At 41.2% G+C, this 27,992-nt stretch overlaps 1 protein-coding gene across 1 annotated transcript; it reads right to left on the reverse strand.

The window, feature by feature from the left end:
* Positions 1–908: 908 nt before the first annotated feature.
* On the reverse strand, positions 909–27,992 carry clic5b (chloride intracellular channel 5b). The gene is made up of 6 exons (XM_049590159.1): positions 27,250–27,992; positions 8,066–8,175; positions 7,852–7,977; positions 7,136–7,242; positions 5,423–5,604; positions 909–5,181 (listed from the first exon to the last, which is right to left on the reverse strand). The coding sequence occupies exons 1-6, from the start codon at positions 27,832–27,834 to the stop codon at positions 5,017–5,019; spliced, it is 1,275 nt and encodes a 424-aa protein (XP_049446116.1). The 5' UTR covers positions 27,835–27,992; the 3' UTR covers positions 909–5,016.

Here is a 27,992-nt window from a genome sequence, read left to right on the forward strand (position 1 = left end):
TTCTGGTGGGTCCTCACACGTCAAACGCACCAGTTTGTTTTAATCAGCTCAGGTCTCAAAGCGAAGCTCAATTTAGACAATTTATGCCTGAGCTGCAAAGGTTTACTAAACCTGGCTATAAAAGTGCGCTGTGTGTGTGAGTCCCTGTCAGCCTATACGGACTCCCTGTGCTACGGTGGCCAAGCCAAGGCCAGCGACTGGTGGATCCACTGGGAGTGTAATAACAGATTAATGTGGCGTGCCAGGCCCCATGACCAGACGTGTTTGACGTTAATGCTCCACTGTATATTATCCAGCTTGCAGAAATGTTGGATGTGAGCGATGGGATCCAAGGACAGGGATGTTTAGGTACTAATTACCAAACAGCAAGGCACAAGTCTCGCTCCATATTTCCTTACTCCTGTGGAAACACTAGGCAGGCTCCATTTATTTTCTTTGACTGTTGTTTCTGGCAACGCCGCGTCTCAGTAAACACCACTCGCCCACCATTGTAAATCCGACAGGCGCAGATCTTTCAAGTTAGACTCCTTTGAGGAAAAATGGAGACAGATCGGATGGCGGCGCTCGGGTTTTCCGTCTTAATGAGAGAGTGGAGAAGAGGGATGGCGTTTGATCCCTGGCATGGAAGCCTCTATTTAAGCCTGTCAACGGTCATCACTCTCTCTCCCTCCTTCTTTCTCTTTCTCTCTCCGTTATGGATGGAGAAACAGACCTGCACCACTGGATTTGATCAACTCAGTCAGGCACACTTAACCCTTTTCAGGACCGCGATCCAGGCAGCACCATCCAGCACCTTCGCTATCACCGAGACAAACCGCTCCCCCCTCCCTGCGCGACAACCTCCAAAGTATCAGTGTTGATTGATCACCTAGCTGGAAAAGAAAAGAAAAGGCAGAAGCAGATCTGTGAAAATATTATTTTATTTGCAGAGCTTCGCAATGAGCAAGGCTCTCAGTCATCATGCTCCAATTTCATATCATATGTTTGTCCAAACCACACAAGAGCCTTATGGTTCTTCAAGGAAGTCTCGCTATAGTTGCAGCCTGACACCAAGCCAAAGACGATAAGCCCCGAGACAAATTTCCATCCTCCTCTGCGTGGACAATGAAACTTTTGAACTTGAACTTTAGCCTGTGGATGTTGATAGGCTCCTCAAAGCGGAGGAAATGTGTCTGTGATGAAGGGGCCGGAGGGCTCCTGACCATCGTGGACCCAGCCTGGAAGACGCTTTTCATCGCAGCGCTAATGGCTCTACCTAATCAGGCCTGATTGGGGGCTGCTAAATAAATACTCTCTCCATTCATAATATCATGTGTAACTCAAGACAAAATCAATACCTGGACTGAACACTAATAGCTAGAGGCAGAACAAATGTCTCGGCTCTGCTGTGATACATTTCTTTCAGAATGAGTCCATCAGTGACGTTGGCATGGATTTTTGATACTTCCAAACAAAGGCACATAGTCGAGGATTTTTCATATTTTAAAGGAGCAGTGTGTCAGATTTAGGTGGATGTATTGGCAGAAATGGAATATATCAAAATAACTATGTTTTCTTTAGTGCACTGTCACTGGAAAACAAGAATCATTGTGTTTTCGTTACCTTAGAATGAAGCGTTTATGTCTGGATAGGGAGCGGGTCCTTGTTTATAGAGATTGTCATGTTCACTGCCATGTTTTTACAGTAGCCCAGAATGGACAAACCAAACACTGGCTCTCGATGGGGACATTTTCGCAGCAGTCACTGTAGTTCGTAGCTCCTCCCTAGTGACAGTTTTAGAAAAACAGATTTATTTTTTTATGTGAAACTGCTTTATTCAGTGTTTTTACTGGGTTAACTCACCTGGTCCATCTGTTTGGAGAGGAAGAGACCTCTGTGGATAATTTGGCTCCCGGTTAAAACTTCCTCAACACTGAGGGAATTCTAACCAGGAGAAGTTTGAGTTGGTTGCAATCGGCAATCCTCACTTGCTGCAACTAAATCTCCCTAAATTCTACACATTATTCTTTTAAAGGAGCAGTGTGTAGAATTTAGTGGCATCTAGCGGTGAATATCGCAGATTGCAACCAGCTGAAACCTCTCCCATGTGCTAAACGTGAACTCCAGTGGTTTTTACCCTGAGACAAATTATCCACAGAGGTCTCTTCCTTTCCAACACAAATGAACCAGGTGATTTAACCAGTAAAAAACGCTGAGTAAAGCAGTTTCATGTTATAGATTTGCATTTTTCTGACACTGTTTGGCTTGTCACAGACGGAGCACTAGCCCAGCACCTGCTAATGTGTGCTCACCTTATTTATCTGATAACTTAAGATGCAGACATTCAGGAAGGTTTTACTGGGAGCCGAATTATCCTCAGAGGTCTCTTCCTCTCCAAAACAAACGTACCAGATGATTTAAACCGGTAAAAACACTGAATAAATCAGTTTCACATTACAAATCAATGTTTTTCCAATGCTGTTTGGCTCATGGCGGTGCAACTTGGTGACTTCTGTAGTCGAGGACCTGCTCCTTATGTAGATATAAACAGCTCATTCTAAGGTAACAAAAACACAATGAATCTTATTTTCAGGTGATATTCAGGTGACATTAAATCCCATTTCTACCAGCACATCCCCCTAAATCCTACATACTGGACCTTTAAAAAGAAACTCACAATTTAAAAACAGATTCATGCAAACAAATCAGAAACAAGCTTTGTTCTATCAGTGCCCTCATCAGCTACATTTTGTTCTGTCGAACTGACATCACATAAACTTATCATTAAAATCAATCTCTTTTCAAATCAATCTTTCAGAAGCAGGAGTGAATTTCAAGATACGTATAAGCTCAAGGAAACAAAACAACTACAGCAACACCGACAGTAATGACAATCAAAATGAATCTGCAGATTGCAACAGTCATAGTCAGTGAACAGTTAGCGTCAGTCATCAATCATGGATGAATCAAAGGTGTCTCCCCAGGAGCCAAAGCTTGATAATAAACACTGGAGTCAGACTCGACTTCTGTGGGTTTAGGAATAAATAAAGTGAACGACCCTGACATCAGCAGCTAGTAAAATGTTTGGCCGTGCAGACCGGTGGATTATGTATGAAAGAGAGCTTTGTGTTATGAGAAATAAATACAGACGGGACACAATCGTGTTTGAGTGAAAGTGTTAGGTCAGAAGTTTCACAGCAGCAAAAATACATGTGGTTTGAAACCTGTGATTTAAAGAGACGGTTCACCCCAAAGTAAAACCAACATATTTATCCTGTTACTTTTAGTGCTATTTATAAATTTAGAGAGTTTTGGTGTGAGTTGCAGAGTGTTGGAGATATCGGCCGTAAAGATGTCTGCCTTCTCTCCAATATAATGGAACTAGATGGCACTCGGCTTGTGGTGCTCGTAGCGCCAAAAATATGTTTATCAATGTCTCTACAGAAATCATGACCTGGTTACTCAAGATAATCCACAGACCTTGTTGTGAGTAGTTTCATGTAGGAACTATTTTCTCTCTACCAAACTACACCCGCCAACCGTATCACCACACAGAAGGAAGCGTGCATCTACTCATGGACAAGAGGCTCGTGCTCATGAGGCTGTGAGATGTAAACATTAATGTTGCTCTCCTCGGCTGAGCTGTAACGTTAGCTACTGCGGTGGAATGTAACTAAGAAAATTTACTCAAGTATTGTGCTTAAGGTCAAATTTGAGTACGCACAGGGGAACATATTTTCGCTGAAGGGTGCTGCACAATAGCGTGCGCATGACTTTGGCAAGATGGCCGCCAGCTGCAGACAACTGTTCGAGACTGGGTGTTTTTAAAGACACCAGCCGTGATTGTGCGACCAAAAGAGTGTATTTCAAGTCAAAACAAGATCGTCTTCTAACCATAACCGAGTGGTTTTTGTGCCTCAACATGATCACATATCAACATCGAAACGAAGAGTTGAGCACTCTTCGAAGGAGCAGGAGCAGGATGACCGAAATGTTAGTGTTACTAATAAATTGTGAAGCTGAGCAAGAGCAGGATTTTCTGTTCAAGACTCAAGACGCACCTGCATTTGAGACAGAAATGTAAAGTTTCATACATATCCACTACATAACAACAAATGTTACGTATCTGTCTTTGGTAGAGACTTTCATTTCAAACATTTATTCTGGCAATGGGGTTGAGGAGCTACAGGAAAACTGCTCAGACATAAGCTACTTACATTAGTGGTTTCATCACTACCAAAAATGTGTGACATAATTTCTGTCTGTCTTTTCAATGATGTCAGACATCTAGTTGTCTATTTGCTAAAGCCACTCACATGCCCTGGGCAGATCATAATGTTACATCAGCTTATCTGCTGCTTCATCATTAGCTGCCATAAAACTCTGTCGCGATCAATATGCCCCTGCAGTGGAAGTCCCTTGTGTCCAAGATCTAAAAAGCAGCTCCAAAACTGTCCTGGCAATTTTCTGGTCTTTCTCAGCCTGTCGGTGCTACTGCAAATCTCTCAGCAAGTAGATGCACACTTCCTTCTGCATGGTGATACGGCTGCAGTTCGGCAGAAGTGGTCCTGATTTCTGTAAAGAGACATTGATGCTGAGTTTTTTAAATGTATTTTTTTTGGCACTTTGAGCACCACAAGCCGAGTGTCATCTAGTTCCATTATATTCGAGAGAAGGCAGACATCTCTACGGCTGATACCTCCAACAATCAGCAACTCACACCAGAACGATCTACACTGATAAACAGCACTACAGGTAAGAGGAAAAATGTGTATTTTAGATTTTGAGGTGAACTGTCCCTTTAAATTAAATATGTTCAATTTATCGTCTGCTCCACTTCTGTGTTTCTGTAACTGTAACACCACGAACAGCTGTAAAGCATTATGAGCCACCCTATAACATCTGCAACATCTGACCTGCTTAATATGACAAAAACGCCACTGAAGACTCTAAAGTCACATGTACGATGAACAGTGCTGATGGTTTTGTTTGTTGTGTTTGTAGTTTATTTCGTCTGAGCTCAGGTCGGTTGGCGAGTTACTTGGCCAGTCTCCTCGCCACATCTTTGTAGGCGGTCTCGATCTCGGAGTCAGCAGCGCAGGTGTTGGTGAATTCATCACGTGTGTAGGCGTTGTTCAGATACCGCCACACCCCCGTCATGTCTGAGGGGATGTCGTAGTTGCGGTACTTTTTAGCAACAACCTGAAAGAGAAGGTAAAGATGTAAACTGACGTTTAAAATCAGCTCATGGACAGTCTCATAACTGCACCATCACTTTACATGCAGTGCTTTCCCAGAGGTATTTATAGAAAAGTTTTCCTGTGCTGTATCGTAGGCACTCAAATGTTTACACACTATTTTATATACTTGAATGACTGTAAGTTATTAGAAATGCCCTGTATGAATTTGAATTTTACCTTAAAATAAAATCCTCCCTCTTTACCTTGACTATGTGCAGTTTGGGCAGCAGGTTGCAGTCTGCAAGAGTGAGCTCATTTCCATCCAGGAAGCATCGGGTGGAGCCTTTCTCCTCCTCCATGCTGTCTGCGTCAATCTCATCTGGCAGGACGCTGTTCAGGTAATCGTCCAGCTTCTTCAGGGCCTTGGTCAAACCTTTCTCTAGAACTGAACACAGAAATACACACGAGACTATGAGTATAGCACTGCTACTTTAATATCACTGCTATTTTCAACAGTAAGAAAAAAGAGTACAAAGACCTAAAATTAAGACAAGATATATATTTTAAATCAAATAACAAATACAAACACATAAAAAACAACCAAACAAAATAAAATAAAAAAAAATTTGATTTAATTTATAAAATGGAATAAAATTAAATTAAATTAAATTAAATTAAATTAATCAAAATTTTATTTATTTATTTATTTATTTAATTTAACCTTTATTTAACCAGGAAGTCCCACTGAGATTGAAAGACCTGGTCAAGGTAGCAGCCAATCAAACACACATTTAAAATGCAACAAATACAACATTTAACACAAAAATCCACAATAAAACAACAGCTATTCAAACATTGTGGCCTCAAGAACAACAAGCACATGTCTCTGTCACCACATTCTGAGTGAGCAGTGACAGGGACAACCAGGTGAGTTTACTGGTGTGTAATTATTCTGTTATATTTGTTACTCCCCACTTATTCCTCTTAAATAAATATGGACATTGAGTGGAGATGAACTGACTGTGAAAGTGTTGTGCGTTGGGTGGGAAATGCATGCAGATCTTTAATGAGCTCAACTGCACATATTCTCCCTGCACGCTCTAATCTGTAGCATTTCATTTACACTCTGACATCCACCTTTTTTGAGAATATTTCTCTGACCTCTTTGTGTTTCCACCATTTTCTCCCCTGATTAAGAAACTCTGAAGCCTCTTAAAAGTCCTCCTCCCTGCTCCCAACAGTTTTCACCTTAGGAGCTCTTTAAAGGTCTGAGACGCTCTGTGAATAACTTTATCTTTAAGTCTTTATCTTTATGTCCCATAGGATTCAGTAGAACGTGTACATTTTTTTCTTTTGCATTCAAAATTTTTCCAATCCCATCATCAAGGTGGAACTCAAATCTTCCACAGAGATGTTTTACTATTGATTGTAGGGATGTTCACAAACATTTAATTATGAATATAACGTAGAACTTCCCTAGAGATGAAGCTGTCTGCAGTATCTTTTCCAAATGATTCATGTACAAAATACTCTTCTTTACTAGTAGGGGTTTGATGTAACTTTTAAAATGTCAATAGAAGAAAAAATTGTGTATGAGGAAATTCAGTCCTTAAGGATTTAAGAGTCCACCTCAGAGGGGATCTTCTATATTAGAGACTTTACTGATAGAAGTCCTCTCAAAAACTGTTTTGGCACCTGTTGTATGTAATCCTGATTTTGCATCTCGTTCAGATTTGGGTATGAAAACACTGACGGATGCTGGTATTTCTAAAGGACAACACTGTGACAAGGTAAAAGTGTGTGGGGGTAACGTCACTAGGTGGCAGCACTGCAGAATATATGAGTCAGAGCAAGCTTCAACTCCTGGACTCTGCTACGACCTAGTGGAGGAACAGTATAAATGCTGTCATGTTCTCTTTTCTGTTGTGTGTGTGTGTGTGTGTGTGTGTGTAAATGGCATAAAATGAGCAGCCCACCGGCGTTGGCCTCTGGTTTGGTGTTCTTGATGTAGGCTGAGAACTTGGCGAAGATGTCGTTTCCAGCTGTGTTCGACTCTCTCTGCTTGGCGGCAAGTTTGGGATACCTGAGCAGACGTTAGAGGAGGGAGGGAGGGAGGGAGACGCAGTCAGAGACGCAGGCAGGGACCAAAGCATCTGGATAGCATTAACACCTGGACTGGAGCTGGGCTCAGGCTGAAAGCATGTTACACCGAGTTGGCTGCCCGCCCCTGAAGCTCTCTCACACTAAGGTCCATTTATAATGCAAAAAACTTTACAGGCAATAAAAGAAAGATTTAGTTGATCTGACGTTTTTCTCAGCAACTACTCGCACACAGGTTTTTTTCTTTTCTTCGTCTTAATAAACTACAATAACAAAAAACAATAAACCTGTCTTGAGTTTTCCTAAAATTAAAGTGTGTGTTTGAATGAAGCACACATAGTCACTGTATGTGTGCCTCACACACACCCATTCCCATTCACTAAAGATTTACAGCAGCCATAAACAACAAACACTTGTATCAGTTAACATCAATCTTTATCAAATGCAGCACGTATTCCCCCTTTTATTGGACTAAAATGTTTCCTGCCCTTTCAACAGTGTCACTGAAGTGAAATAAATCCAGCCCAAAGCAGCGTGTGTGCAGTCAGCGATACTGTAAACTACGCGTTGTAAAGCCGTCCAGTTGAATTACTTTGGAGGACACAGCGTCTCCTCCAGAAACTCCTCAATCTTGTTGATGTCAGTCTTGACTTCTCCGTTGAATGTCAGGAAAGGAGGGTGTGTCCCCGGAGCCAGGTTGTGCAGATCTGCGGGCTTTCTGCGGAGGTCACAGAGACAGCAGTGTGTCATGAAGGGCACGAGTGTGTGTGTTTGTGCACCGGAAGCTGTTGCTCCTGTATCCTCACCTTTTGAGGTCGACGGTGGTGACGTTGAACACGACTCCTTTGAGCCAGAGGATCATGAAGAGGCGCTGAGAGAAGGGACAGTTGCCAATGCTTTCTCCATCGTTGCCCGCCTGCACGCAAACAAGACGATGGAAAACAAGTCAGAGCGATGAAATATGACACAGCGTGGAAATACAGTGTGCACAGGAGAACATGTGCATACAGTGCATGGACAACAGCAGCTGTAGTGTGGAAAAAGAACCACAGAGTTAACCTCCTCATATGAGGACATTACATTTGGGTTTACTTGACCTTATACTTCATCTGCTTAACTCAGACCTGTTGTCCTCCATGTAAAAACAAGATGGCAGCCATCTCTGCCAAGTCAGTCTGCAGCCGATCCCGACACAAAAGTCCAAAACCTGATCACAGTTTATGGTTTATTCATGATTAATAATGTTTGTAGTTTGATATGGCAACAAATTTGACCAATTTTAGCAACAGTAACAAGCTAAGACGCTGTTAATTAGGAAATACTCGTCGAAGGACATTGGGACTTTTTTACCGTCTTGTTTGCGGACATTGGGATTTAATTTTTCTCAAGTGCCTTCAGTAAAACAAGACTCCAAAATCTAAGAAAATTCTTGGTGAATTGAAGTCACAGGGGTTCACATGCGAGTAATAAACTCTCACATAACTCATGCAGTTGAATCCAAGTCTCATTTACCCAGTCGTATGTCGTACTTCCCAAACAGACAGCTGTTTCAGACTGCGAACTGAAAAGGAGAGTGAAACCTATCCATGCTCTCTCTTCAAATCCAGACTCCATTGACAAAAACAGTAATTTTCCCTCGCTCAACACAGGCAGGAGCTGCTGGTCTACCTCTCGCTTGATCAGTTAGTTAGTTTGTGTTATTGTGTGACTTTGGTGAATCTGAACTAACCCTTTAAAACACCAAAGTCACACAATAACACAAACAGACTGACTGAGCGATGAGGTGTATTTTTTTACCCTTTAAACCACATCTCAACCGAGAAAAGTGTCTCCTTTGGATAAAGTTGTGTGGTAACGTTAGACCACAACATCAACTCAACGTGAATAAGATTAACAATGATGTCTACATCTGTTCTAAGGTAAGTCAACATTGTGTTTGAGGCAACATATTGTCACTTTGCTGGAAAGAAATATAAAGTTATCTTTAACATCTCTAGCTAACGTTAGCTAAAGTTAGCCTAACGTTAGCTCCTAGCTGCGTTGTTCATCATGTCACCTTGTTTGCTGGGAGTTCATTAGCCTATTTTGTTCTAGTTTTGTACTTTGGTGATGGTACATCATTGTTAGCTGTTGTCCAAAGGGCTCTAGTTAAGCTAACGTTAACTTCTGGAGCTTAGCTTCATGAACTTATCTGTAATGGCAGAGATAACAAAGGTTGGCAAACGTTATGCTGAATGATTCAGTGTAAATACTGTAGCACCAAACTAACGGAGAGACACTCTTGGTAAAGATGGTAAAAAGGCCGTTATCCTTTTCTCATATTCTGAGCCAAAAACCTTAACTTCAGTGGCACTTTAACTTGTTGTCTTTGATGGTGACAGCAACCAGATGCGGTTCACAAGCGTACACTGTGACCTGTAAATTTTGGCTTGTAATTTAAGCTTTTCATCGACCTTCTCAACAATAAAGTGATGAATATATTCCTCAATGCGTAGTTTAGGCCCTTTTGGTTACTTCTCAATGACATCTGATCGTTATGTCCCCAGAAATCATCAACTGCTTCCTGTGAAATGCCGTGTACTGTGACACCTGCCATAGCGCCGGTCACTGAATGTTGATTTTGTCAGTGAGTTTGGCTTTGATGAGAGCATAGATAAGTTTCACTTTCTGTTCAGGTCCCCATCTAAAAGGACTGTCTGCTTGTGAAATACTGAGCATACGACTGGATAAACCAGACCTGGATTATATTGCACGAGTTGTGTGAGAGTTTGTAAACAAATTTTGATGTATTTTTGCTCTTATCAAACATGGACCCCGATCAAGACTTCTCCATTGGTGGATTTTTGTTCACTGTGGAGGCATGTGAGAAAGTTTTCTTCGACACATTTCTGAACACATGAGAGCTGCAGTGTTTCAGTGATTTGGTGATTATTTGACGGTTCCAGACTCTCAAATGTTAGAATTTGTTGCTTTTCCTTGACTTTTCTTGTAGAAGACAGATTCAATTTGGATTTTTAAACTGCTGGTTGGACAAACCAGACATGTGATGGCATCACCCTGGGCTCAAGTAAACTGTGATGGACATTTTTCACACATTTTTTAAATGAGGAAATAATCATCAATGAATTGATAATAAAAATAACTACTCGCTACACCAGTTTCATACTGTTGGAAAAATCACACAATGTTTCCTCTCTCCAAGAACAAACTTGTTACTAACAACTAAACACATATTGGACCTAGCTGACTTATCTTTGACTTTATTTGACCAGGAAGGTTGTTCAGAGACGCGTCATGGGTTGTTTAAATGTAAACATTACATCAACACACATAAATACGTGACCCTTAAGGGGACTCACAGGTGAAAACAGTTTTTCATGCGCTTCATCTGGCCTTTCTTTCCTTACAGTGGTCAAGTTTGACATTTGGGGTTATTTTGCTTCCATAATGTCTCCTTTCAGACAAGTTGTGAGAAAACGTTTAACACACACATTTAAGTGTGTAATTTAGTTCAGTTTTCTGGAAGTTCACACAAAAAGTGCGTAGTTACTTACATAATGCATCATTTGCATATTTAAACTAATAACATTTCAGAAAACTTGTAAAAATAGAATTGTTTTAATCTAACTAATCAGCTGGGCAAGTTCCATGGTATCTAATAATTAAATTCGTACTCTTTTAATATGTAGGGTTTTATTTTTAGTCTTAAAGTATATGGAATTTTATGGTAAATGTCTTGAAAGGCAAGTTTTTCCTCAAACTCTGAGCCTAAAATCTCCACTTCAGTAGCGCTTACATACTCCACACTTTCCAGTTTTATTCCCGTTTCTGAAGTTTTTTACAGAGGAGTTTGTTCATTAATCATATATGGCCTGATTCATAGAACATTTTATTCCTAGAACATGGAGACAATTATTTGATTTGTTTGTTTGTTTGTTTTACGGCTCTTGACAGTATCTTCTGATTTATAAGGTGAGAAATAAAGGAATCCAAAATCCCCTCTGTAAAAAAAACATTTGACTGTAATATGATAATAAAATTAAACAAGAATTTGAATCTGGCTTTATTCAGTGTTCAGATTTTGGTTCTGGGAATTCATGCAAATTAGTGCATATTTAATTAAATAAAGTTTACCTTACCTAATTAGATATTGCCTCATTTGAATATTTAAACAGAAAACTTTTAATACAAAAAATAACTGTCTTAATGTAAGTAATAAATGAGGAAGATTCATCTTTAGTTAAAAGTTTTACCCTATCCATGTGGAGAGTCTTCCCCTAAATCCCAGGTAGAAATTAATGATAAAGCGAGAGTCAATCCAAAAAGATTAAATTCTAGATTTGGGCATAGAACAAAAGCTAAAGCATCGTGTTTTTTCTCTGGCAGATTTGCATTTGTCCGAATGGTTTTGAAATTATTTCATCAATGGATCCAGAATTTTTAATCCTATAAATTAAGCGTTAGATTTGGAGTTGCAGGTTTTCTCCTCAGCGGTGTCACGACTGATAGAATCACTTCCTCTTCGCCGTGAATTTGTGCACATGCAGTGAGATCGTGTGTCGGCATGTAGGGATACACAGCTGAGCCTCAGCACTGACACCTGACCCACTGGCCCAGTTGAATTATACATAGTGATCCGATCAGCTGGTTCACTGGCCGACAGGACACACACACAACGCAGGGTCAGAGCTGCAGGCCTGCAGTCACACACAGCTCCACAACACACAGCTGAACAAGTGCACTGACCTCGAGGTCAACACAGATCTGACAGCGGAGACAGTTTCCTTCATTTAGTCATGATTTGGCAATTAAAATCTCTTTATTGAGAAACATGTAGATTAATTTTCCTTGAGTTGACTTCTAACATAAAATGATCCACTTGCAGCAGCAGCAGCAGCAGCAGTCACTTCACAAATAAGAGACACCACAGTGAAGTGGAAAACATTTTGTCATTCAGCTTCGGCACACTGCTCCGAGCAAACACCAGAACACAGAGCCGTCAGTCTAAAAGTAGCTGAGCCAACTGTATGGACGCCAGCCATTGATGCTGGGTGCTGTCACGCAGCCTGAGCGCATGTGATGCTTCTGTCTGAGCATTGTTATGGCTGGGCTCAGCGGCACGGCCGTAACACAATACACAGCCGCTGATAATAGCCAATCAACATCTAGAACACGGAGGACAAAAGCTGTCACACACAACTGGGCCTGTAGGCAGAAGGAGCGTGAGCGTGTGGAGCTGCTGAGAGATCTGTGATGAGTGAAGGCACATTTTGTCACTTCATATGACCCGTCACATACATGTACACTAATGATATCACTGAGTTTGGGTGCCCTTAGTTTGTTTTACCACATAATTAAATAAGAATAAATGACAGTTTTTATATTTCTTGTGTTTTTAAGTTTGTCTATAATAAATTTATACTGCAGTATTTGGCTGTTAACTCATTTACCTTTACAAATACACTCTGAATAATAATGTGAGTAAATGATACACTCACCAGCCACTTTATTAGGTACACCTGTTCAACTGCTCATTAACACAAACAGCTACTTAGCCAATCACGTGACAGCAACTCAATGCATTTAGGCATGTAGACATGGTGAAGACGAGCTGCTGAAGTTCAAACGGAGCATCAGAATGATGAAGAAAGGTGATTTAAGTGACTCTGAACGTGGCATGGTTGTTGGTGCCAGACGGGCTGGTCTGAGTATTTACTGGGATTTTCAGCACAACCATCTCTAGGGTTTACAGAGGATGGTCCCAAAAAGAGAAAATATCCAGTGAGCCAAAATGCCTTGTTGATGCCAGAGGTCAGAGGAGAATGGCCAGACTGGTTCAAGATGATAGAAAGGCAACAGGAAGTCAAATAAGCACTGGTTCCAACCAAGGTGTGCAGAAGAGCATCTCTGAAGCAACAACACCTTGTCCAACCTTGAAGCAGATGGGCTACAGCAGCAGAAGACCACACCAGGTGCCACTCCTGTCAGCTAACAACAGGAAACTGAGGCTACAATTCACGGGTTTTCTCACCAAAACTGGACAATAGAAGATTGGAAAAACCACATTCAGATGGAAGCATGGATCCATCCTGCCTTGTATCAACGCTTCAGGCTGCTGCTGCTGCTGGTGGTGGTGTAATGGTGTTTGGGAGATTTTCTTAGTACCAGCTGAGCATGGTTTAAACACCACAGCCTACCTGAGTATTGTTGCTGAGCGTGTCCATCCCTTTATGACCACAGTGTACCCATCTTCTGATGGCTACTTCCAGCAGGATAACGCACCATGTCACAAAGCTCACATCATCTCAAACATGACAATGAGTTCACTGTACTCCAATGGCCTCCACAGTCACCAGATCTCAGTCCAGTAGAGCACCTTTGGGATGTGCTGGAACGGGAGATTCTCATCATGGATGTGCAGCCGACAAATCTGCAGCAACTGTGTGATGTCATCATGTCAATATGGACCAAAGTCTCTGAGGAATGTTTCCAGCACCTTGTTGAATCTGTGACACCAAGAATTAAAAAGGACGTCCAACCTGGTACCAGCAAGGTGTACCTAATAAAGTGGCCAGTGAGTGTATGTTGCTATTTTAGTAGAGTGGGTTGTCCACTTCAATGCTTCAAGTTTTATCCTTAAGTATTACACTTAAGACTTAATTTCTCCTTAACTGAGGGACTTACACAGTTGCACAGAATCCCTGAAAAGGTTTCTTTAGTTAAGGAAAAAACATTAAATCATTTATTGCATTGATAGAGGTTTTACAGTGGTAAAAGTTTGTTTGATTGGACTCACGCTTGTGACGCCTGTTATCGTCTCACATAGTTGTCCTATAGTTATATAGTGAAAAAATGGCAGAAGAAAAGAAGACAAGAAAAGCATACTGGTCAGAGGAGGAAAGGTTAAACGTATAAAGGAACACAATCATAAAAAGCACAAACTAGAAAGATCCCCAAATACCTGAAAACAGTTGTAAGAAGAAATTGCAATTAAAACTAAAATCAAAAGTGTATCCGTTTGGTTCTCCTGGTTGCAGGACACTCTTCTCAGGGTGTGTTAGTTTTTTCTTTTTTAATTTATCACCATAAACGTGGTCGTGTTGGAGTTAAGATAGAATCAGAGGCACCTTAAGATTTTGTTTGTTTTTTTTTACCTTGCTTTTGCTCAGATCTTTTGTGCAACGGCCTATGGAATCCTTCAGTATAAGACCAAGACAAGGAGACAACCAGAAATACTTAAGTTAACATTTTAAGGAAACTGTAATGAGAAGACTTAAGGGTGTTTTGTGCAACTGATTTTATTTTGAGGAAACCGTAACTAGGACTTTAGGTGTTTTGCACAACCGGCCGCAGGTTTTCAGTACCTGAGAGTTATTACAGCATGCTGTTACAGAAAAGTATCAGAATGCATAAACCTCTAATTTTGATATTATTAGAAATCCTATCTTAAATAACCGACACAGTAAAGTTTTAAACCCACTTTGATGAACAATGTAAAATTATTTGTTTTATGGGTCTAAAAGTAAAATAAAAAAACTTAAAGGTGGTATGTTTGCATAAGGTTGAAGGACTCAGGAGAGAGAGTGAAATATAAATATCATAATATTAAGATATCCTCACTTTTATTCTTAACTAATTGTCAAGCCGCTGAAACACTGGATCCTAGAATGCAACCAACCAATCACATTGTTTTTAAATTGGGTGCCACTTCCTGATAGATACTGATCCATTCAGCTCTGTTACACATTCAGAGTCTCCCAGTCGTATCTGAGAAAACCTTAATGAGCCACAGAAAACATTATATAACAGTTTTCACAGGCTGTGTATGTGATGAGCATACACGATGAAGACTTGCCACTCATGCAGGGTTTATGTGTCAACAATGAAAGTCATCATTAGGGTTCACATAAAATAAAAATACACTGTGTCATGATGTGTTGCACAGATTTTACAATGACAGTCTAGATGTTGTGCTCGTCTGAGGTCATTAGGTTCAGTCATGTACAACAGATGTCTGTCTCTCTGGGTCACAAAGACTGAAGTCGTAAATTTACAAGAACAAACTCACAAATCTACAAGAAAAAAATGAATGTTCTCTGAGACCAAGCCTCCCAAAGTGAAGCATGCGTTCCTCGACAAAAAAAAAATTCTCGTAAATTTGTGACTTTATAATCTCAGATAATATAAAGTAATATAACAAAATACAATACACCAAAAATACAATAGCTCCAATATATTGTGTCATGATATGTTAAATAGATTGTACAGTGAAAGTCTAGATTTTGTGCAGTGCTGAGGTCATTAAAGGAGGTTCAGTCATGTCAGACAGCTGTCTGTCCATCTAGGTGACATCTCTATGACAGCGTGTAACGGCCACTGTGGGTGAAAAAACAAAAGTAAAAAAAAAACAAACAAACAATAAAGAGCCAAGGATGGGGGAAATATTCCCTCTCAGAAAATTCAGAATATCCAAAATTAAAATGGAATTTTTTCAAGAAAAAAAAAGGAATATTCTCTGAGATCCAACCAGCCTTTTCTTGGAAATGTACCACTTTAATCTCAGAGATTATCTGAAGTTTTTTGTGTACATCTTTGAATTTGTCCTCATAAATTTGTCTCATGCATTTTTGTGTTTGGTGGTTGCAAATTTACCCCTTTAATCTCAGGAATTATCCAAGTTTTTTTCTCGTAAATTTGGGAGTTTGTTCTCGTAAACTGGCCACTTTACTCTCAGAGAATATTTGCGTTTTTGTCTCAAAGTTGTGAGTATGTTCTCATAAATTTACCACATTAATCTCAGAGAATATCCAAGTTTTTTCTCATACATTTTTGATTTTCTTAGTCGCAAATTTACCATTTTAATCTCAGGGATTATCCCATTTTTTTCCCTTGTAAATTTGTGAGTTTGTTCTCGTAAATTTGCCACTTTAATCTCAGAGAATATTCAATTTTTTTCTCATAAATGTACCATTTTAATCTCAAAAATTCAGTTCAGGTCTGCAGCTACTATGGAAACCACTCCATATAAAAGGTGTGTGCATCAGACTGGTTCTGTAGTTAACACACCTCACATAGAGTCAGAAGTGAATTTGACTTCACAACGATAACGTGTATTGAACAAGTTACAGCTCAAATTCTCCAACTAGATGTAAAACAAACCAAATTATCTCACTACAGTGTTTATCTTTCTATAAATAACAGTTTCACGCACTGAAGAGGAACACGGTGACCTGAGCCCAGTGTCAGTGAACTCCCAGTCACCCATCTGACTGGTTTCCAAGGAGGGAGATCGGCTGAAAGTAGCCTCCACATCAGCTAATTGGGTCAGTGCATCCAGGCAGCACATCAGCAATCAGCTGCTCCACCTGCCTCCACCTCACCTGCCTCAGGTATATTCATCCGCATCTAACATCTCCCACAGGGCCTCGAACGCATCTCATGTGGAGGAGAAAACAACAGGTCTGCATCTACTGACGGTGCACTTTCATCATGTTTGTTCTATTTCAGGTGATAATCTGGAGCATCTATTGATCCGTGAACACGTGCACAAAATGTCAGGGACAGCTGAATATAAGAGAGCACGGTGGGTGATTTTAATGGGCTGTGAGTGAAGAGAATTAGCCCACCATGCACTGCTAATGCAGTTCTCTTTTTATCTGAGCTTCCCACCATCAGCAGGCAGCTTCAGTATCACTGTCACAACAATCCTGGGTCAACACCGAGCGCAGCGTGCCCGTGCCACTGTAACTCTACCTCTGCTATTGAGTTACACAAGCTTTCCACAACACACAGCGGTGCAACACTGACAATCCTGCTCATATACCGCCTGTATCTGACATTAAACTTTACAAAATACTGCAACCACAGCTCTGTCTGTCTTACCTTGACAAAAAGCTCGATATCAGGGTCTCTGTCTTGACCGCTAGTGGACATGATGCCTGCCTCTGGCTGTCACCTTGATTCTTTTTCTTTAACTACAGTCCTCTGCTTGTCCTTAGAGGTCTACATCCTCCAGGAAGAAAAAGATATCTTCTCTGAGATTATCCTCACTCCGCTGACACCTCACAGTAAGTTTTTGGTTCTCAGCCCCTGATTCAAGATCTCCACCACCCTCTGGTGCTGCAGAGCTGTCCTCTGTCTTGTTTGTGTCCTGTCCAGGTGGCAGGTAGAGCCCCTCGCTCTGATTTAGACACAGATGGAGAGCAGAGCTCGCACTCACTGACACACAGTGGAAAACAGGTGTCAGTCTATACCAGGGGGTGGAGCCCCATCCCTCTCTCTTCCCACCACTGCAACCAAACTCCCCTCTAAAGCCACACACACCACCATCACCTCCTCTCCTATCTGTCTCCTCTCTGCCCTCACTTTCTCATTTTGTCTCTATGCTCCTCGGGGTCACATCAGGTTGACTCTTCCAGCTACATCACAAAAATATCACCACTCTCGAGAAATCCCAAATATCAAATATAACAAGCAGAAAAAAGTGGGTTGATATTTGTGTCACTTTTTGTCACTTTTCGAGTGCGTGAGCTGCAGCATCCATATTTAATGTTCCGCACGTGTCTGACTGAGGCAGGTTATATTTGATCACCAGCAGGAGATCTGGAGAGGATTCCTCTGTGAATTATTGATGCTTGGCTTCGGTTTTAAGGCAGGAATTGGCGTTCGTGTGCGGAAACACGGCCCTATGTAGGGCGACAAAAATAAAAGCAGGTCTGACACCAAAAATCTTCATCAGCACACAGAAGACATTGAGCTGTGTTCTCTATTTGTGTCATTGAAACTGGTACACACTTTTAAGAGTTTTACCCCAAAAAGAAACTCATCGTGTGAATTTTAAAGTCAGATGGAAGCAGAGGAAGAGAGACTTAATTTTTTAAGCAGTTTCTATTTATAGAGCAGCCCCCTCTCCTGGCTGACATACAAACATGCAGCACAAAGCAATTACTGAGACGCTATGTGTTTATAAGGGAAAATGTTGAGTACTGTCCTATTAGTTATTTTAGGTTTTCTTTGTGTAGGCCCTAACCACAGTTACAGTCTCAATGAGCCTCACCGAACACACAGTGTGAAAATACTACGTGATAATGAGCCGAGCTCAAAGTCTTATCAGATTTAGATCTCATTCAGCCGTCTTTCAACCCCCAGATTTGGCATCAATAAATAGAAAATCTCATTCCAGTTGATTACCACTGTATTTTAAAGAAGCTCTCTTCAGATATTTTTAGGATCCTTTACAGCTACAGACTAGAGAAGACACTAAGTGTAGCTGGTTTAACATTTATCAAAGTAATAGTTGCAACTCAACCACCATGTGATCGCCATTGTACGCGCCTGCAAACCATGGATACACTATGCTTAAGTTTCAACGTGTGTGGTGAGGTTTAGGCACAAAAAACAATGGTCAGCAAAAATGTTCATGTTTTGGCTTAAAATACCCACTTTTGAGGCTGTGATCCCAGCTGGACATGCAGATATGACAGACAGAGCTTTTGCAATATAGGGAATGGATATGAGGCTCTCTGAGTCACTGTCTTTGTTTAAGTCTCCTCTAAAAACATACTTCTATTGGAAAGCATATTCATTTATTCATTTTCTGTAACTGCTTATCCTGTTGGGGGTCACAGGGGTGCTGGAGCCTATCCCAGCTGACACTGGGCGACAGGCAGGGTTCACCCTGGACAGGTCACCAGACTATCACAGGGCTGACACATAGAGACAGACAACCATTCACTCACATTCACACCTACGGACAATTTAGAGTCACCACTTAACCTGCATGTCTTTGGACTGTGGGAGGAAGCTGGAGCACCAAGTCATTTAACTTCTTCCTCAGTGCCCCATAATGACAATGTAAAAACAGGATTTTAGAATTTTTCGCAAATGTATGCAAAGAAAAAAGACACGTCACATTGATACAAGTACTCAGACCCTTTACTATGACACTTGTAATCTCTCTGATCTGTGAGATGTTTCTACACCTTAATGAACTCCACCTGTGGTAGATTCAACTGATTAGACATGATTTGGAAAGGCCCACACCTGTGTCTATATAAGGTCTCAGCTGACAATCAGAGCAAACCAGCCATGACGTGAAGGGAACTGCCTACAAAGCTCAAAGACAGGATTGTGTCGAGGCACAGATCTGAGGAAGGCTACAGAAAAATATTTCAGTGAGTGCAGTGAAGGTTCCCAAGAAGAGTGAGAAAACGGAGCAATCCAGGGAGAGGGTCTTTGAATAGAGGTGACCAAGAAGTTGATGTTAACCCTGGCTGAGCTTGTCCTGAAGGACAACCATCGCCAAAGCGCTCCACTGATCTTGGCTTTGTGTCAGAGTCGCCAGACAGGAGCCTCTCCTCGGTTAAAGACACAGGAAAGCTGCTTGGAGTTTTCATGAAAGCACCTGAAGGACTCTTGGACAGAAGACAAGATTCTCTGCTCTGATTAAACGAAGACTGAACTGTTTGGCCTCAATTCTAACTGTTATGTTTGGGAGGAAATCAGCCCACCCAATACCAATGGTGAAACATGGTGGTGACAGTATCAGAGGCAGGGACTGGGGGTCTGGTCAGGGTTAAAGGAAAGCTTAACAGAGACATCCTTAGGGAACACCTGGTCCAGAGTGCTCAGGACCTCAGACTGGGCTGAATGACACCGAGCACACAGCCAAGACAGCACAGCAGTGGCTCCCTGTGAACGTCCCTGAGTGACTGAGCCAGAGCCCTGACATGAACCTGAGAGAGCTTTGAGAGGATCTGCAGAGGAGAGTGGCAGAAAATCCCCAAATTCAAGTATGCAAAGCTTTATGTGTCAAACCCAAGACGACTTGAGGATGAGAACAGAGTGAGAGGTCTTGTTTGTGGACTTTCCACGTCAACGTATGATGTGCAAGGTAGCCTGGGTGCATCTGTCATTAACGTTCTGGGACGCCGTGTCATCTTCAGCCTGTGTCTTTTCAAACAAAAAGTATTTTATAATTCTCTTATTTTTATTGGATGAATAGTTAGCACCGTCGCCTCACAGCAAGAGTGCTCCAAGTTTGAATTTTGTTTGTGGAGTTTGCATGTTCTCCCCGTGTCAGCGTGGGTTTCCTCCAGGTGCAGGTGTGTCTGTAGGTGTGCATGTGAGTGTGAATGGTTGTCTGTCTCTATGTGTCAGCCTGTTATAGTCTGGTGACCTGTCCAGGGTGAACCCCGCCTCTCACCCAGTGACAGGTGGGATAGGCTCCAGCTCCTTCACGACCCTTAAAAGGATAAGCATTTACAGATAATGATGAATGGAATGAATGGTTTTACATAGTAGGTTGAACACTTATTGTTCTTACTTGGAGATAATTTGAGAGGGTTGATAGCGATCTTAAATGTGACAGTGGGATCAATCTCCTAATCTCAAGCATATTTCTCAAATGTTTACATATTCCTTTAAAGATTTCTTCAACCTTTGTTGGTCATAAACCCATTAAGGGCTCAGAAGAAATGACCTTGGGGGTTTTGTGTCCTCTTGAGACAAAAGGAAGCTGAAATCACTGACTTGTTGGGCTAATCATTCAACCAACATCAAACAGTAACAGACATTTTGTATCTTTCCGGAGCAGAGGTGGAGAGGAGTGTTTGAACTCTCCACTGTGTCGACACACGCTCACCAAATACGACAACCGGTCAATATGAGCATTGTCTTAATGTGAGCTGTGAGATGATCCATCGGTGACAGCGAACCTTATGATTATGTGACCATGTGAACTCTGCCAGTGATTGCTTACACATCTTGTACAGTTAGTATCATAAACAGCTCATTATCACACAGCGTAGGAGTATAAAAAAGATTAAGAAAGGCTTATAGTGATAGTAGTGATAGCTCACAAACAGCAGGGGAGGGGCCACGATCTCCAAACTCCCCTCCCTGTTTTTATAGCTCAGCTCAGTTTGGTTTATGGCGATTGTTGAAGATTAAACTGTTGGGAAATCACCCACAGGTTGGACAGGACAGAGGGGCGGGGCGGTATGTGGAGAAGGGGCCAAGTATGTTGTCACCTCCAGGTTGGACTACGGCCCATGTTTATCATAATTGTGACATAACGACATCAAGATATCATATCTCTAATCCCAATCAGGGCAATGAGTGAAAATTAGCTGCAAGGACAGATTTAAAGAAGAGTAAGGTTACTTTATGACTTGATAAAAACCACAGGATCCTCTATTTATTATTTGCACTCAAGTGATGACCCCAGTGAAGTTTTTCCCCTCCCTAACCACAGCTATCACACATCCACATATATGGAGTTTTTCAAATAGCTTTACATTACCTAAGGTTTATGACAAAATCACTTGATGACACACGGCGAGAGAGGAGAGGGAGAGACGCTGTGCTGCTGCCAGAGGAGCCGCTGAACGAGTTCCCTCTGAGCGCTAAGTCACTAAAAGAGTCTGAGAAGTAAAACATTCAGGACGCCACAGTTTGTTCCACACTGCTGAAGCTGCTCCTCTTTTTCAAACCACCACAGGGTGTGTCATAATTTCGCTTTCAGCCATGCTTGTTGTTGCCGTGGGTAATAGTATGACGTCAGTATGTCAACACGTAGAAATATTTTTGCGATATGAATGTTTCATATGATATTAAAAATCATATCGGTATTATCGTGAACGATCTACCTATGCTCTATCCTACTTTCCTATCCATCTAACCTTACCCCCTTGGCTCCCACTCGGAAACTCCCAGACGGCACTATTACTCCCACTCATGCCCCCAATCCCAAATGGATCCCTTACAGACTCGTTGACTACAGACCTAGGACCAGTTCCATTTCTTACCCTTAGCCCTTGTCTCGGCCCTTCCCCTTGGTTTTGTGCGTTCACGTGAAAGGAAGCAGTGTCCCAATTCTGCGTCAGGTTAGCTCTTAACCCTATCACGACTGTAGTGAAGATGTTTGGATCACTTTAAGATAAATCATCCAGGTCAGATTGTAGCACTTAATTTGTCTTCTCTACTGATTGCTTACTCCCATTCTTAAGGCCCATTTATGCTCCCTTTACGTACGAAAATATACATCCGTTTCAAACGATGTTACCGTCACTGCCCACGTACTTCCATGCGTCCTTTACGTTGGCATGGATGTTAACCAATATATCCACCAGGGGGCAGCCCAGAGTCAAAAGTTTATGACAACAACAAACTCAAAAACAAACATGGCGACTGTGGAGGAGATATTGATAATGTACCTCTTGCATTAAAGACAAAAACAGAGGCAGCGTTGTAGGAGGCGGTGGTCGGTGAGGCCGTTAAATACATCGTGACTGGAGGACGGAGAATTCTTTTCTCTAGTACTGCTGATGAGAGAAATTGACAACAAGCGTCATTTCCAGTACTTTAGGATGTCCGCCGGGGCATTGGATAACCGCCATTGTTATTTCTTCTTCATGTCTCACTAGAGCTACGTATCGGGTAGTGACAGCAACACTGCCCCCACGGTTTCCGGTGGTACTGCTCCGTTTGGCCCGTATCCGTAAGCTTTATGGAAACGTGCAGAAATATGGACGAATGAACGTGGAGCACGGACAGAAGGCTCCGTCCGTATCCGGATCCGTATTTAACGTTGAGCATAAATGGGCCTTTACCCAACCACAGCCTTTACTGATGCAACACAAAGACAGTTTAAAGATTCAGCACAAACTGCTGCAGTCGTTCCTGATCACAGGGCCTTACAGTCAGTGAGCTCAGCCCACTGACTCTCAAATCTGTGTTGCCCAATCAGCAAAGTGACCCCTGCATGTGCTGATAGTTCACCTCACAGAGCAGCAGCTCTATCAGGAGAGCAGGAAAACACACAGACGGATTTGCTCAGGCATGGAGTCCACCGCTGGTTTCTATGGCCATACAGTAAACCAGTTAATTATTACATCAGGCTGCCTGCAGATTAAAGTCACTGACTGAGCTCCTGATACAGAGAGCGCTGACTTTTAGTACTGAAATCAATACTTTGTCTACTAGTGTTATTTAATACTAGAACTATTGTTAAAGAGTTCATTATTATGCCATATTTATTCCCCTGCACTTACCTATTTTTATTTTAATGAGTATTTACAGTGCAGTTATTGCACCTTATTGTTGTCATGTCCATGTTGAATGTCTTGTTTGCTATATGTTCTTTACTGTGCCTGGGTTTGTGAGTAACGACATTTCATTCACTGTGTGCGGCTGCATACAGTGAATGACAATAAAATTGAAATTTAATTGAGAAGAAAAACAATCATCGTCATCTTTAGAAAGTAGGGCGTACACATATCTAGTATCTTAAAAATTATATATAATTCATCCATAAGCATTTTCCATTGTGCCAAAATTAGGGCTGCAACTAATGATTATTTTTCAATTTCAATTTCAATTTCATTTTATTTATTTAAAAAGGGATAGTGCATATTAATGAACATATACATGTAAATATGCCAGATTATAGCCGTGGGCTAGTTCCATCTGTAGTCCCTTGGCTGGTTGATAATACATCAGGTAAAATAGAAAAAGAGAAAAAAGAAAAGAAACAAAACATATACAATACAAGTACACAGAACAGAGTACAGAGACCATTCGAGCTAGTGTGCAAAAGAGGAAAGTGCTTACCATAAAGTGCTGGTGCATGTAAATAAAGTGCTGTTGCATAGATAAAATATATATTGCACAGATTTAAATAAATACAAATCTAAATTGCACGATGCCCTTATAAAGTGCTAGTGCATATTAGATAAAGTGCTGCTGCATAACAGAAAATTAACCAGTACTAAGTGAAGGTTGCACATTGCCCTACTACATATTACTAATAAATGGTACAGTTATAAATATAAAGTGCATACTGCATATTAAAGTGCTCTGAGTTTTCTCATGTATTAAACTTTTAATCATTTTCTTAATTAGTTAATTAATTAGTTGTTTGGTTTATAAAATATTAAAAAATGTGGAAAAAAAAGTCTTAAACTAAAATATATTTAGTTTAGTGTCATAAAGGAAAAAATAAACCAGAAAATATTCACATTTAAGAAGCTGGAATCAAATAATTCTGACTTTTTTCTCAGCTTTTTTCAGTTACTCAGACCGAATCGAATTATCAAATTAGTTGGCAATTAATTTAAAAGTTGTCAGTGTATCCATCATACGAATAATCATTGCAGCTCATAAATCATCCATTTATTTTATTTAACAACCAAAACATTTTGTTCTCGATCTAATTTTCTAACCGTTGTTGGAGTTCAGTCTTGCACCAATTTCTTGTTTTTGCCTTTTTGCTTATAATCATATAATAATATAATATCTTAGTTAAATATCTATTATGATCAATGACACAATCATTTATATTTTCAAGGTACATGTATTTGCATTCCTTAGATATTGCATATATGTAGTACATTCACTTCTAATGACTGAGATGTTCAATAAACTCACCCTAAATAAGGGTGCAGTCAGTTCAGGCCTCAGCAGTGAACCATGTGTTTACTGTGGCTATAAATAAGTTGTTAAGCAGCAGCAGTCGGACCCCTTTATAATGCCTGATTATTATTTCTTCTTATGGTTCAGATCTGTGTTTTAAAATTTTTGGCTTTACATTGTCTTAAAATATACGAGTATTATCACATCATGACCTCAGAGTCTGATGTGGTGATGAGTCATGTGTGCATTAGTCTCTGCCAACAACTGGCTGATGTTACACCTCTGGATGATGATTCTCAATATATTCTCTCATCTGTTGATATGACATAGACTTTTTGTTATCATCTGTTTTTCTCCTTATGTTGAGAGGAGGTCTGTTGTACGAGCCTCGACTTCTCCTGACACATCTCTTATTTTTCTACTAAATGGATTTTATTCAGTTTTATGTGTCTGCAAATGAAATAAAATGAAATCTATACTGTGGACACAGTTTAGAGGGATATATTGTACTTTTCACTGCGCTTCATTTATCTGACCACTTTAGTAGATTCATATTAATAATACCAAATATAATCAACAAATAAAAAATGTGGTATCTTTATAGGTTAAGATTAGATTAGACGTTATCAATCCCCAGGGTGTAAATTAATTTATCCAGCAGCATATGAAGTCATTAAAAGGAACTCCAACTTTATCAGCTGCAACATTATAGTGATCAGCAGTGGTGGAGGAAGTATTCAGATCTTTTACTGGTAAAAGTATTAATATGACACTGTAAAAATACTCTGTTACAAGTAAAAGTCCTGCACTGAAAATGTTATTTGAGAAAAAATATGTAAGTACAACCAGGAATGAATCACTCAAAATAATAAGCAAATCCTCATATTTGCGAAGCAGAAACCATTATTTATTTTCTTCCAATTAATTTCCTGCTAACTGATCGATCAATGTTTCATTTCAGCTACACTTTTATATTTTCACATGTTTTGTGCAAAAATCTTAATTTGTAAAGTAACTAATAACCAAAGTTATTAAATAATTGTAGTGGAGTGATGGAGTAGAAAGTGGCATTAGATTAAAACACCTTAAATTTCAACTTAAGTGCAGTACTTGAGTAAATGTACTTAGTTACATTCTACCACTGGTGATTAGTGTTGATATTAATGCATCAGTAATCATCATACAATCATATACAGTAATGTGTGTTCTGAAACAGGCCGTTTTGCATAATGACTACTTTTGGTCCTTTGACTATATCCTCCTGAGACCCTGTGTCCTCATATAAGGACGTCACATTTTGGGTTTTCTTGACCTTGTATTTCATTCAACTTAGTCTCTATATACAGACTCTACATTCAGTGAATGTAGAGTCTGTAGGCAAACCCCGGAGATCTTGCCTCTGGAAGAAGAGCGGAAGAGCCCTGGTTTCTGGTTGTAGGCTGTTTGTGATATTGACCAATCATGTTTGAGCCGGCTGCAGTTGTTGCCAGGTTAAACGGTCCGTGCGGTGAACTAACGAGGCAGAACATAATTGGCGTCACTGCAAACTCTGAATCCATCGCAATGGTTCAGCATATTTACTTATATATAAACGGAAGTCGGAAACGGAAATTCGCCTCCTCTGCCCAAATCAAACCGGAATGCCAAAAAATCGGGGGTCTGCCCCCAGAGGCTGTATCGCCGGAAGTCAGACGCCCAATACAGCCGATGGGTTCCGAGAATGCATTCAACTTAACTCATTGTCTTCGTCCGTGAACACTTTTTTTTTGCCATCTAGTGGTAGTAAGAGCACAATACACTCATCCATGTAAAAAAAAAACCCAAGATGGCAGCCATCTCTGCCAACTCAGTCTGCAGCTGATCCCAACACAAAAGTGGACAAGGTCCAAAACCTGATCACATTTTATGGTTGAAATGTGTTTATTTATGATTAATAATGTTTGTAGTTTGATGTGGCAACAAAGTTGACTACGACGACGACTGCCACTGATTACCCAGGGCCCCAATGAGAGGGGGGCCCTTTAAAAGCTTGGAATAAAAAAGTTTGGTTTTATTTGCAGCTTTTTATTTCGAATTAATTACTACACTAACTAAATTAAATTAAAACTAAAAAACTTAAATCAGCTGAAAGACCGAACTTTGAATAAAGTAATAGTGAAAGCTCTCTAAAGCCTGTCTCACCCTTAAAGGCGCAAAATGGTTCAGTCCACCCTTGCACTGGGCGGGGGCCCACAGAGAGGGCTTATGCACAGGGCCCAAAATTTGGTGCTACGTCCCTGCTAATAACATGGTGTTTTAACACTTTTTTGCTTTAGTAAAACATCTCCTTCATCCACTGTAAATAACCAGCCATGACACTAAAGAAACAGAAGTTGTGCCCATAAAAGTAAAGTTCACAGCACAGCGAAGAAAACATGAGACAAGAGACAAGATGGCCCCAGTGCTGCTGATAAAGGCAAAAACCAGCTATAACGCTGCTGCTTTCTCTGATGTCTCATGCTGGGCAGTGATGCTGAAGCAAACTGAAGCCTGACCCGGGTCAACCTGCACAGACTCTGGTTTTCTTTCTGTTTCTTACCTTGACGAACAGAGAGATGTCAGGCTGGCTGGGATCAGCCGGCGCAGCGCTGCTCTCATCCAGAGTGACACTCTCCAGAGTCTTCAGGCTGTAGTCGACACACTCCTCCGGTGTGCTGTCAGTGTTGGGGTGTGTGTACGACATCAACATCCCATCTTCCGCGTTATCCTCATCCTGTACCCTGGGCTGGATCGGCGGGTCGTCGCACGGGTCTCCGGGGGAAGCGGAGGATGCTGAGGAGGCCGAGGAGGAGCGCCTGGATCCGCCGTGCGCCTCGCCGTTCACTTCCTCCACTTTCACCTCCTCCACCACTGGCTCCACATGCACCTCAACCTTTTCCTCTGCTTTAACCTCTTCATCATCGCTGGATGAGGAGGAAGAGCTTCTTTCTTTGTCCCTGGTGTCCATGTAGTCCGGGGAGCTGCGCTCCCCCTTCGCAGAGACGTGGACCTGCACCTCGCTGTACAGCTGCTCCTGCGCCTCTCCTGGGCTCTTAGATCTGGGCTCTCTGTCGGGGCTGTCGGCTCCATCACGGCGCTCTTCGTGCTCACTTCCGTCAGCTATCGTGTCATAGATGTTGTCCATGTCTGCAGTGTTTGTCTCTGGCGGATCAGGAGGTTAAACGTTAAGGAGGAGAGCTGCAGTGGTCACAGTGTGGCGCACAGTCCGCCTGCCTCTGACTGACTGAGCGCCTGGGCAAACTCCAGCGATAACTCATAGGAGACCTTTGATCCTGCAAAGTT

Source organism: Epinephelus fuscoguttatus, linkage group LG11 (genome assembly GCF_011397635.1).
Source record: "Epinephelus fuscoguttatus linkage group LG11, E.fuscoguttatus.final_Chr_v1".
Classification (NCBI taxonomy): domain Eukaryota; kingdom Metazoa; phylum Chordata; class Actinopteri; order Perciformes; family Serranidae; genus Epinephelus; species Epinephelus fuscoguttatus.

Bases quoted from the DNA above. Each gene is read 5' to 3' on its own strand.
- clic5b (XM_049590159.1), bottom strand. From the start codon at position 27,834: ATGGACAACATCTATGACACGATAGCTGACGGAAGTGAGCACGAAGAG. The intron at 5,605-7,135 runs GTGGGCTGCTCA...TTCTGTGTTCAG, and splicing joins CAAACCAGAGGCCAACGCCG to TTCTAGAGAAAGGTTTGACC. The intron at 5,182-5,422 runs GTAAAGAGGGAG...CTTCTCTTTCAG, and splicing joins CCAAACTGCACATAGTCAAG to GTTGTTGCTAAAAAGTACCG.